The sequence below is a fragment of the Neoarius graeffei genome, chromosome 1, assembly GCF_027579695.1.
Source record: "Neoarius graeffei isolate fNeoGra1 chromosome 1, fNeoGra1.pri, whole genome shotgun sequence".
Classification (NCBI taxonomy): Eukaryota; Metazoa; Chordata; class Actinopteri; order Siluriformes; family Ariidae; genus Neoarius; species Neoarius graeffei.
The window spans coordinates 54,817,394-54,830,134 of NC_083569.1; the positions used below are offsets into that span (position 1 = coordinate 54,817,394).

At 38.6% G+C, this 12,741-nt stretch overlaps 1 protein-coding gene across 1 annotated transcript in view; it reads right to left on the reverse strand.

Annotated features, from left to right (window-relative positions):
* Nucleotides 1–12,741, reverse strand: part of LOC132887957 (collagen alpha-1(XXV) chain) — a 344,762-nt gene that overhangs the window by 62,316 nt on the left and 269,705 nt on the right. Inside the window, exons 13-15 of the mRNA XM_060923795.1 lie at nt 11,097–11,141; nt 10,449–10,475; nt 1,130–1,174 (exon numbers count right to left, since the gene is read on the reverse strand). Of these exons, the coding sequence (XP_060779778.1) occupies nt 1,130–1,174; nt 10,449–10,475; nt 11,097–11,141 (117 nt within the window). The remainder of the gene's footprint in view (nt 1–1,129; nt 1,175–10,448; nt 10,476–11,096; nt 11,142–12,741) is intronic.

Sequence of the window (12,741 nt, forward strand, 5' to 3'; positions counted from 1 at the left end):
ATAAAGACCTATGAAATCAAGTCCTTCCTTACTGGAGAAATTGATCAAGTCAAAAGTTTTTCTGTTTTTGTGTATGATTTTAAGGTACATAAAAATAATGCAATTGAGCACACATACTATATACTGTAAAGTTTTAAACTCCAGCATTATATTATATTAATATATAAATTAAATGTTAAGCATGAGTCAATGACTTGACCTTATTATGCACTTGGAGCAAGATATACTAAGTATTAGTACTTTGTGGCAGAAAAACGTGAAAAGTATACTAAAGTATACGTTTTAGTATTAAAGTATAAGTCTTAGTATTAATGTACTTAGACTTTTATTTATACTTTTCAGTATAAGCCAAGTATACTTCACTATACTATTCTTAAGTATATAAAATATAGTTTATAAAAAGTCAACTTCAAGTATACTTCTGCAGTTTTAGTAAAAAATAAGTATACTCATAGTACACTTGAATAAACTTCTTTTTGCTAAGGGTTAGGTCATATTTATGCAGAAATATAGAAAATTCTAAAGGGTTCACAAACTTTCAAGCACCACTGTAGCTTGGATCAACAGTATGCCTTTACCCATTGCTGATCTGGAGTCAAAATTATTTCTTTTTACTGTCTATTGTTTATGAAAGTGCTCAGTCAAATAAACTATAAACCAAAGGTATAGAAGCAGGCAAATGATTTTTAAAGTTTCCAAAATAACTTAACAGCTAAGACATATTTCCAACAGAACATTAGACATTTAGTATAAACAAAGATTTTTTTTTCTCTGAAATATTACAGTGAAGTTATTTTTCCATATTAAATAACTATATGGGCAAAGCTAGTACAGTCTTTACTGATACATTATAAATTCATACTTCATAATCATTTGTTTAGGAGCATCAGGATGTTAGAATACAGTAAATACAGTATACTTAGGCATGCGATAAAAGTTTAAATGCAAAAATTAATTAGGAAGAAATGACTTGTACACTACTGCAGCAGACATTTAGTCAAACCCTTTTGTTCAATCTTTAGCCTGATAAAGTGAGAGCAGAAACTTATAGCAACTTGTGAATAGCATACGAAGGATTAAGGTCACTAGTCAGTTACAGTTGCATTGACATATCCTTGTGCAGGCTTACCTTCTCACCAACATTGCCCTTTGGCCCTTCTTCTCCCATGTCACCCTATACAAAAAGGCAAAGAGAAATATAAGAATATGTTTTATATATACGATAAGAGGATATTACACAGTGGTGTGAAGATATGAAGCTTATCTTTGGGCGGTAAACATATTTCATGAGTGAGCAAAGCGAATGAGTGAAATATTTTTCAACACAAGAAAATAAACTTCATATCTTCATGCCACTGTGTAATATTCTTGATATTATATGGACACATCCACAAAAAAAATGCGCAAGTTAATCAAAAGAATTTTAATTTTGAACCAGTTTGCCATTTTGACAACACACGTCTAGTCAGCTGGAAAACACTGGGAGTGACATCATCAGAGTGAAATATCAGGAATTATTCTATCCACATTCACTGGATATAAGCAATCGTGTGCTCTGATTGGCTACTCTACTACTAGGCTATCAGCTCATATACCGTGAGTAGAGAAAAACAAAATGGCAGAGTGTGCTGCTGAACCAACCAAGGATGAAATAAAAACTCTACTCAAAAACAAAAGCCCAAAAATTGTTATTAAGTATTTAAAAGAAACAGAAATAGCAAAAAGGATATAGTTTTTCCCTCCCACACAATATCTCCTGTTCCACACTCCAGCCCAGTCAGTGGCGGTAATGTACCTTTAAGTTGGTTTGTCAACTGCCAAAAAACCCTAAAGAAGATGAAAACAAAACCCCAAAATATACAAAAAAAGTGCAACAAAATATGGAATAAACGTATTTGATGGTAAGAATGTATCTTTTTTGATTTTCAAGAATTATTATTATAGTATTTTTCACAAATTGCTAATATCATTTTGCTGGTTTGTTTACATTCTAAGTGGAAATGATTTTGTCGGATGTTTTGTATAAAGTTTATGGGTCCGTCTCAGAAACTGGTCTCTCATTTGGGACATTATGGTCAAAAAATAAATTTTCTAATTTTACTATTTTTTTTGCATTTACCTAACACTCAATGTTTCTTTTGTCATGTTTAATAAGAATAAAGATAGTATCTTGCTTTATCTGGCGTCCACTGTGGAAAATTTTTTTGATTACAATTCAAACGCTTTTGTAAAATTGATTTCCATATAGGGCGGCACGGTGGTGTAGTGGTTAGCGCTGTCGCCTCACAGCAAGAAGGTCCTGGGTTCGAGCCCCGTGGCTGGCGAGGGCCTTTCTGTGCGGAGTTTGCATGTTCTCCCCGTGTCCGCGTGGGTTTCCTCCGGGTGCTCCGGTTTCCCCCACAGTCCAAAGACATGCAGGTTAGGTTAACTGGTGACTCTAAATTGACCGTAGGTGTGAATGAGAGTGTGAATGGTTGTCTGTGTCTATGTGTCAGCCCTGTGATGACCTGGCGACTTGTCCAGGGTGTACCCCGCCTTTCACCCGTAGTCAGCTGGGATAGGCTCCAGCTTGCCTGCGACCCTGTAGAAGGATAAAGCGGCTAGAGATAATGAGATGAGATGAGATTTCCATATAAAATAACTCCATCATGAAGAATTAAAGCCCCTCCTTCACAGATGAGTGAAAATATTGAATAAATTTCCTCTTTTTGATTGCTTGGGTTAAAAATGCCAAGTTATGATGACTGAATTGATTATTCACTTGAATATGAATAATATGATACATTTTGGGAATTTGATATGGCGAAATAGGACACAATGGAAAAATCAAGAACACACCGGAAAGATGAGAATAATGGCGCTGGTAAAAGAACAGCGATCGTACCGGCTGAAGGTCGCGCGGGTCTCTGCTGTGGCACGCGAGCAATGGGACATCACTACCGCACCGGACGGAGCGTGAGGCAGGGGCGGGGCAAAATGACTGGCCGTAAGTTCGATCTAAATTGACCATGGTTGCAAAATATTGGCCAAAAATACGCAAACACTACGAAATATGAAAGTAAGATGAAAAAGAAACATTCTGTTGCCTTATACTGCAAGACTAAAACAAAATAAAACTGTCAAAACTCCCCTTTTCAGTGATAACGTCCAAACAGATCACTCGCGTAACAGAAAGACCGCAAATGGAAGCACGATTGGAGTGGAAAATTCCATTCTACACATGCACATTGTTAATGTGTGTCCTTCCCCGCATACAAATAACACGCTACGGTAAAAAATAGACTACAACTCATTTTATAGCTCAGAAATTCATACAAGACCAGCTACCATCGTAACATATTCTGTAAGAAACATATTCTATACCTAACTTTCAGCTTTCATTTTAAAAAACAAAATCGCAGATTTATAAGTAAATTTTTATATGGTGTAGTGATTTTAAGTTCCTACTTTGGGTGAGGTAGTGACCTTGACCCTGAGGTTTTCCGTTTAGATCAAAACACACGATCGTATTGGTTTTGGGTCTGCGGAAAATGGAGTTACAACGGTGATCAAATATTTTGCATGATGTTTTATTACGGTTATGATTATTCTGTGAGTGCACCAATCCTTAGGTGTATAAAGTTACAATTTAAAATACAATGTGATAACTGTAGACTATGCTATTTTAAGTTCGTTTCTTAAGACAAGTATTTTTTAAGATGTTACCTTGTTGACAGTTTTGGCGAGAATCTTCCGCCTTCTTCAAAACAGTCACCAGATGTCGAGTGGTGACGTGCCTTATCAGCTGATGTTACGCTACGGATCATCTAAACTCCATAGACAAGACAGGTAAAATCAAATTCACACACGAAGAGGAAACGGAAAAGACAATAGCTTTTTTGGACCTAAAAATACACCACACAGAAGAAGGTAACATTAGAATTACAACATACAGAAAACCTACACACACCGACCAATATCTACTCTGGACATCTGAACATCCCATCGCACACAAAATGTCAGTAATCAGAACACTATACGACCGAACACAGAACATCACGGAGGAGAAAGACAGACAGGAGGAGGAACAACACATCCAACAGGCATTAAAAAACTGCCAATATCCACTGTGGGCAATCCGAAAAGGGAAATTACAGACACAAATAAAGGAAAAAAACAAACAAACAAGAAAAAACACCGAAAAAACAAATTGGGGCTTTGTCACACTACCATACATAAAAGGAGTTACAGAACGCATCCAACGATCCATGAGGAAATACCACATCAACACCCCGGTCAAACCATACAAGAACCTCCGACAGCTGCTAGTTCACCCCAAAGACAAAATAAAACTGGACAATAAATGCAACGTCATCTATGAAATCCCTTGCCGTTCATGTAATAAAGTCTATATTGGTGAAACGGGCAGATGCTTCCATACTCGTAGGAAAGAACACCAAATAGAATGTGAAAAAGAAACAACAAAAAGACTCACAAGATCCGAAAAAGAAAAAGTAAACCAAGAAAACTTAAAATCAGCCATTTCAGACCACTGCAAACGACTTAATCTCATCTCATCTCATCTCATTATCTCTAGCCGCTTTATCCTTCTACAGGGTCGCAGGCAAGCTGGAGCCTATCCCAGCTGACTACGGGCGAAAGGCGGGGTACACCCTGGACAAGTCGCCAGGTCATCACAGGGCTGACACATAGACACAGACAACCATTCACACTCACATTCACACCTACGGTCAATTTAGAGTCACCAGTTAACCTAACCTGCATGTCTTTGGACTGTGGGGGAAACCGGAGCACCCGGAGGAAACCCACGCGGACACGGGGAGAACATGCAAACTCCGCACAGAAAGGCCCTCGCCGGCCCCGGGGCTCGAACCCAGGACCTTCTTGCTGTGAGGCGACAGCGCTAACCACTACACCACCGTGCCGCCCCACGACTTAATCATATAATGAATTGGGAAGAGGCCAGAGTCATTCGCGCTGAAGAAAATAGATACCAGCGTTGGATTTTAGAGGCAGTGGAGATACGCAAGCGGGCGCAGAGGACGATGAACCGGGATGAGGGAGCATACGCACTGTCACACACCTGGAGCGCAGTCCTGGGGGAGCGACCTGACAGCAGGAGGCGTGGACTACCTGTCAAATTGGGCGGGACGTTCACGCCTCCGTAGCGTAACATCAGCTGATAAGGCACGTCACCACTCGACATCTGGTGACTGTTTTGAAGAAGGCGGAAGATTCTCGCCAAAACTGTCAACAAGGTAACATCTTAAAAAATCCTTGTCTTAAGAAATGAACTTAAAATAGCTTTAATAGTTAGACATAATGAACTTCCACTACATGATAACTGTAGACTTTTCAGTGGACTACAACCTTTTTAAGGGAATGCGATGTAGTCAACCATTTATCATGTCCCAGATCAAGCCGCCATTTTTCCACAAATTTGCAGAATTTTTGCCAAATTTTGAATAGAGTATTCACGTCAAAGATTTAGTTTTATCTGTATTATTTCTTTCATTATTTTATTTCAAATTAAAACCAACATCACCATTCAAAACCGTATAGTTTATTGACTGTGAGTATATTTAGTGGGGTTCCCCTACAGTACCCAGTTTCTGAGACAGACCCTTATATTTATTGAATTTGCAAAAAATAAAAATGCTCTGTTTCTCAAAATCCAGTGAATGTGGATAGAATAAAACAGTTATTCCACTCAATCTTCTTGTACATGGCTTACAGCCAACATCGTGTTATGCACCTAGTCGGCTATCAGCTTACGTACGACTCGATTTCGTGGAATAACTGTCAATTATGTCACTCAGATCCCCAATGTATTTTGTATGAAAAATGTGAGTTTTTCAACACGAGAAGATAAACTTCATATCTTCAAGTCAACATGTGATTTTCTTTTTATTATATAAACACATTCACAAACAAAAAGTACCCAAATTTATCAAAACAATTCACCGATTTCCTCATGAGTGACATATAGAGATTTATGTCACGGTTTTGGATCTCCATGTCCTGGATGTAGCTCGTATGAAAAATATGAGTGGCGTATTTCCCTGTAAAACACTCGTGTCCAGATTATATATATATATATATATATATATATATATATATATAAAACATCACATATATATATATATATATATATATATATATATATATATATATATATATATATATATATATATATAATATTATTAATAAAGCATTTAATAAGGTCTGCCATTCAGCCCTCATAAGTTTTAGAGTATTATCATTATTATATGGTGGTTGGGACAGCATTTAGTTTCCAGATGTTAGATGAAAAGCAAATTTTTGAGTCACAGTGCCAAATTACTGGCAGAATATTTTGATCCTTAGTTTTCAGCCTGAATGACTGGCATTTATTTAATAAGCAGATATTGGATAGGCAACCATAGCTGACTCTTGGTCAGAGAATTTAGGAATTTCTTGAAGAAGGGTTCATTGTTTTTGTTCTTTTATCATAGCTTCAATTTATATGCTTGCATTGGTTATTGATTTAAACTGTTCTATTAAACAGGTAATGAAATTGGCAAATGAACAAAAAAATCATGCAGATACAGGTTAATGTTCACATCAAACATAAGAATGAAGAAAAAGTGTGATTTCTGTGACATTGATCATGACATAGATGTTGGTACCAGAAACTGCTGATCTCCTGGGATATTCACACACAACAGTCTCTAGAGTTTACACAGAATGGTATGAAAACCAAAAAAACGCTGAGTGAGCAACAATTCTGTTGGTATAAATGCCTTATTGATAAAAGATGTCAAAGGAAAATAGCCAGACTGGTTTGAGCTGCCAGGAAGGATATAGTAACTCATATAATCATTCTTTACAACAACAGTAAGCAGGAAAGGATCTCAGCATGCACAAAACATTTCACTTTGCAATGAATGGGTTACAACAACCAAAGACCACATCAGAAGCCACTTCTGCCAGACAAGACCCATGATCTGAAGCTATCATGGGCACAGGCTCACCCAAACTGGACAGTTTAGATGAGAACAAAAATCAGGAATGGAAACTAATGTGGTCTTCTGCTGTTCTAGCTCATCCACCTCAAGGCTTGATGTGTTGTATATTCTGAGATGCTTTTCTGCTCACCGTGGTTGTAAAGAGTGATTAGCTCAGACAAGTTCTCAGACAAGAGGTCATTCTCCTCTGGTCTCTCTCATCAGCAAGGTGTTTCAGCCTGCAGACCCTCAGCTCAAAGGATTTTTTTGCACCATTCTGTCTACAACAACAACAATAATTTCTACAAGGCGGCATGGTGGTGTAGTGGTTAGCATTGTCGCCTCACAGCAAGAAGGTCCGGGTTCGAGCCCCGTGGCCGGCGAGGGCCTTTCTGTGTGGAGTTTGCATGTTCTCCCCGTGTCCGCGTGGGTTTCCTCCAGGTGCTCCGGTTTCCCCCACAGTCCAAAGACATGCAGGTTAGGTTAACTGGTGACTCTAAATTGACTGTAGGTGTAAATGTGAGTGTGAATGGTTGTGTGTCTGTGTGTCGGCCCTGTGATGACCTGATGACTTGTCCAGGGTGTACCCCGCCTCTCGCCCATAGTCAGCTCTATCAACCCAAGTCCAGCTTGCCCATGACCCTGCACAGGATAAGCAGTTACACATAATGGATGGATGGATAATTTCTACGGCACTTTTCCCAATCCCAAGGTTGCTTTATCGAAGGGATTTAAAAAAAAAAGCACACCATCCATACTAATCATCAATACTAATTGAAAAGTTAGATGCTTCAGATAGTCAGGATTTGGGACCAGCCAACAGGATAATTTATAAACAAATGGATAAACTGTTCAGACTGTTGTGAGTGAAATTCCCAGGAAATCAACAGTTTCTGAAAGACCAGCAATTCAAACCATCCCATCTGGTACCAATATCCATGCCAATATCAAGCTCACAGAGATTCCATGTTTTCTCCATTCTGATGTTTGATGTGAACATTAACTGAAGCTCTTGACCTGTATTTTTTTTTTTTCAGATTGAGCTCCTGCCACATGATTGGCTGATTAGATAAGTGCATGAATGTACAGGGGTTCTTAATAAAGTGGACAGTGAGTGTATATTTGTACGTTTTTAAATGAGAGAGAGAGAGAGTGAGAGAGACCCTGGATGTATCCAGAAGGAAAGAGCCTTCCTGGTGCTTGTAACCAATTTTAAAACACTGATTCATAGAATCCCTTTCTACCTTTTCAGGCCCAATCTACATTGTCTTTTCAAGCATTGTCTGCAGAAATTGAAATCATTAATCTGAAGCTTAAAGGAGATACGCAGAACCATGGCCTCACTTTTTGTTTATAAATGCCTTGAGACCTCAAGAATGGTACAGGAATAGTTTAAGCGTTAACAATAAATCTAATATAGTAATTTTTACGATTAAAGTGATTCATATACGTAGCGGTCTGAGTGAATGACCTTGACATCTGTGATGTCACAGCAGGAAGTCTATCGGTCTCATCATCATTTCCGCTATACTAAAACACAGAGCTGACTGCAACTCCGATCCTCTATTTTGAGCTAATTTATTGCCATGCCACGTAGATGTGTTGCTAGTGGGTGCAGCAACACGACAGAGGGTGGATTTATGTTACATTCATGTCCCAAGAATGTTCAAATTGCAAAGATTTGGACGCGTTTTGCAAGAAATTCATGGATTGGGAGCCTACGAAGTGGTCTCTCCTCTGCTCTGCACATTTTACTGATGACTCGTACGAGACCTCTGATCTGTTGAGGAGCGTTGGCTATAAGTCTGTATTGAAAGAGGGTGCAGTATCAACAATTAAAGGAAAAGAAAACTACAAGAAAAGGAAAGTAAGTTCAGTTGCACCAGTTCTCCCGAAGTGTAAGCTGAGCAATAATAATAAAGTACTCAGTATGGAGAAAATGGAGAATGAGTGAACCAGTCATCAGATTTCTCCACTGGATATGCCTTTTTTTTTTTGTCCTGCTGGATATGCTTGCCTCAGCAGCAATATCTCGCCCTTACGTGGAAGAAGTGAATGAACGAAGAACTGAAAGTCAGATTGTTTCAAAACAATCAGGCATAAGATCGGCCTTCAAGAAGCGAGAACACAGATGGGTAAGATGCGATTCTCATTTGGTTACATAACAAAAAATAACAACACTTGTTGTTTACCTGCATTTAGATTAATACATGTAACTTGTATTGTGTTTAAGTTACCAGTATAAAATTATTTACTTTGCTTCAGAATGTGATTGTCTCAGTTCATCCGATTATTTAATGAGCCTTTTACGTTTTATCAGTGAAAGTGCATGCATGTACATGTATGTTGCATAAGTTATAACGCCTATCCTGTTTTAACGAGAGTCACATGAGACTGTCAGTTCAATTCCATCCAATTCTCTAGACGGCTTTGTTCTCTGGCTTTATTTCGTAAGGTGGGGGCCTCCCTGGCCGACATGTTACTATCGGATTCACTTTCCAATGGTTCGAACTGATACGGTTCTACATGTGTAGCAGTAGCATGTACACACACTCTAATTTCAGGACTATCACAGTCTGGATGACCCTGAGACAGTCAGATGTATTACTATCTGAGGAATCCAAAGAATCTCCAATAAATCCGAACGAAGAGGCCACTGCAACCACTCTCACCTGCCGAGTCTGGCTTTGGTCTATAGCACTGGTTCCTGTTGTGATGTCACGCACTCAGGGCTGGCTGGCTCAGTGGGGCAGCTCGAATGCCAACTTTGCGGTTGATTTTAACTCTCAAAAATATATTTTTTATTCCCAATTATGCAGCATACAAGAGTCAAGGATGGAGATACTATCCACTCAGAAATGTATTTAAAAATAAAGGTTCTGCATATTTCCTTTAAGTGAGCATTAAATGTTCGCTTCTACAGCATTAACAAGGCCAAAACAAATACTAAATACAGAAACAATGGTATAATTGCCTGCTCGTGGTCAGAATAAAAGGTGGTTTAATTCCCAAAGTGCTAAATGAGATTTCTATATGTTCTATATGTCCTTTCTGTATGCTTTTCCTTCCGAGGTTCCAGCCATTATTACAGCATGAGAGAGGAACTCTCTTTCAGCAGGTGGGTCATGTACATCTCGACAGTCTGAAAACAAACTACACACTAACAAATTTATGTTGAATAAATTCAACTTGCTGTTTGTTCCATAATAAACTTGGACCAGATCCCAAGTTTACTGCTTCTGTCCACACTAATTTAATTGATATTGCAGTCTACATTTAATGGGAATTGTTAATCAAACTATTAAACAAGCTGGATGTAGAGAACATATCATAGCTTTACGATTCATTGGAATGTCATTGTTTAGTTGGATTTGGCTTGATTCATATGAGTATTTCAGGGTTTTTTTGTATGACGTACCTTGTCATCTAGCATAATATATGAATGTAGAATCATGGCTTTACCTTTTCACCTGGCTCTCCTCTGTCACCCTAGTTGAAAAGAAAGTCACACATGGTTAAAGTTCAAAGGCCAGACAGTGCAGGAGCAAAGAAAACAAAAGCACATTGCCTGTTTAGATTTTATCTATGATTAAGTTCACATTCAATTAAGAAATGAAGCTCATGTTACAGTTATTCTTTCCACAGATGACCTCAGAAGTAATTGATGACCAATTCCTGAGGCATTGTGCCTCACTTTAAAATAAACACTCACACGGAGATACAGAGGGTATGATATAGTGCACAGAGGCAAGACAGAGAGAAATATTTGAAATGAGATATAAATATTTGTAATGATGGACATGATCCATACGAAATTCAAGTAGAGTGGAACAGTTTGGACTGTGGCTGATGATTTTCAATATTCATGCAATTTCTTGCCTTTGTAATGACAATGATGAGGAATCACAGACGTTTTGTCAGATGATTTTTCAAGTGAATGTCAACATATTTCTGGTGGTTTCATGTTAAAAATAGGCTCTGCCTATGATCGGCATCACAACATAAATCCATAAAATCTGGCTTACAAAAAAAAAAAAAATTCTGAGAAATCTGAGACATGAAATGGATCTCATGATGGGAGATGAATTACACACATCACATGCCACAAACCTTGGCACCGGGGGTTCCATCTAATCCGGGCAGACCCACCTCGCCCTACAAACAACAAAACACAGAATGTGACCTATTCAACCCCTCCACACAGGGAGCCGTGATCTGCTGCATCTGAAGAGTATCAGAGGTACAGATAAGATTACTGAGTTCTCATTGTCATGAATTTTGCATAGCATTAAGGACTCATCCATATTTTCATAGACTGAAGAATCATAACAGAGTACTATGAACTTGTATGTACCACTAGTTTTAAACATCCACAATAGTCCTGGAGTTGTGTATTAGTCCTGTAGCTGTGCTTTTTGATGAAAATATACAGTGGTGCTTGAAAGTTTGCAAACCCTTTAGAATTTTCTATATTTCTGCATAAATATGACCTAAAACACCATCAGATTTTCACACAAGTCCTAAAAATAGATAAAGAGAACCCAGTTAAACAAATGAAACAAAAATATTATACTTGGTCATTTATTTATTGAGGAAAATGATACAATATTGCATATCTGTGAGTGGCAAAAGTATGTGAACCTTTGCTTTCAGTATCTGCTGTGACCCCCTTGTGCAGCAATAACTGCAACTAAACGTTTCCAGTAACTGTTGATCAGTCCTGCACACCGGCTTGGAGGGATTTTAGCCAATTCTTCCATACAGAACAGCTTCAACTCTGGGATGTTAGTGGGTTTCCTCACACGAACTGCTCGCTTCAGGTCCTTCCACAACATTTCGATTGGATTAAAGTCAGGACTTTGACTTGGCCATTCCAAAACATTAACTTTATTCTTCTTTAACCATTCTTTGGTAGAACAACTTGTGTGCTTAGGGTCATTGTCTTGCTGCATGACTCACTTTCTCTTGAGTTTCAGTTCATGGACAGATGTCCTGACATTTTCCTTTAGAATTCGCTGGTATAATTCAGAATTCATTGTTCCATCAATGATGGCAAGCCATCCTGGCCAAGATGCAGCAAAACAGGCCCAAACCATGATACTACCACCACCATGTTTCACAGATGGGAGAAGGTTCTTATGCTGGAATGCCGTGTTTTCCTTTCTCCAAACGTAACGCTTTTCATTTAAACCAAAAAGTTCTATTTTGGTCTCATCTGTCCACAAAACATTTTTCCAATAGCCTTTTGGCTTGTCCACATGATCTTTAGCAAACTGCAGATGAGCAGCAATGTTCTTTTTGGAGAGCAGTGTTTTTCTCCTTGCAACCCTGCCATGCACACCATTGTTGTTCAGTGTTCTCCTGATGGTGGACTCATGAACATTAACATTAGCCAATGTGAGAGAGACCTTCAGTTGCTTAGAAGTTACCCAGGGGTCCTTTGTGACCTCGCCAACTATTACATGCCTTGCTCTTGGAGTGATCTTTGTTGGTCGACCACTCCTGGGGAGGGTAACAATGGTCTTGAATTTCCTCCATTTGTACACAATCTGTCTGACTGTGGATTAGTGGAGTCCAAACTCTTTGGAGATGGTTTTGTAACCTTTTCCAGCCTGATGAGCATCAACAATGCTTTTTCTGAGGTCCTCAGAAATCTCCTTTGTTCATGCCATGATACACTTCCACAAACGTGTTGTGAAGATCAGACTTTGGTAGATCCCTGTTCTTTAAATAAAACAGGGTGCCCACTCACACC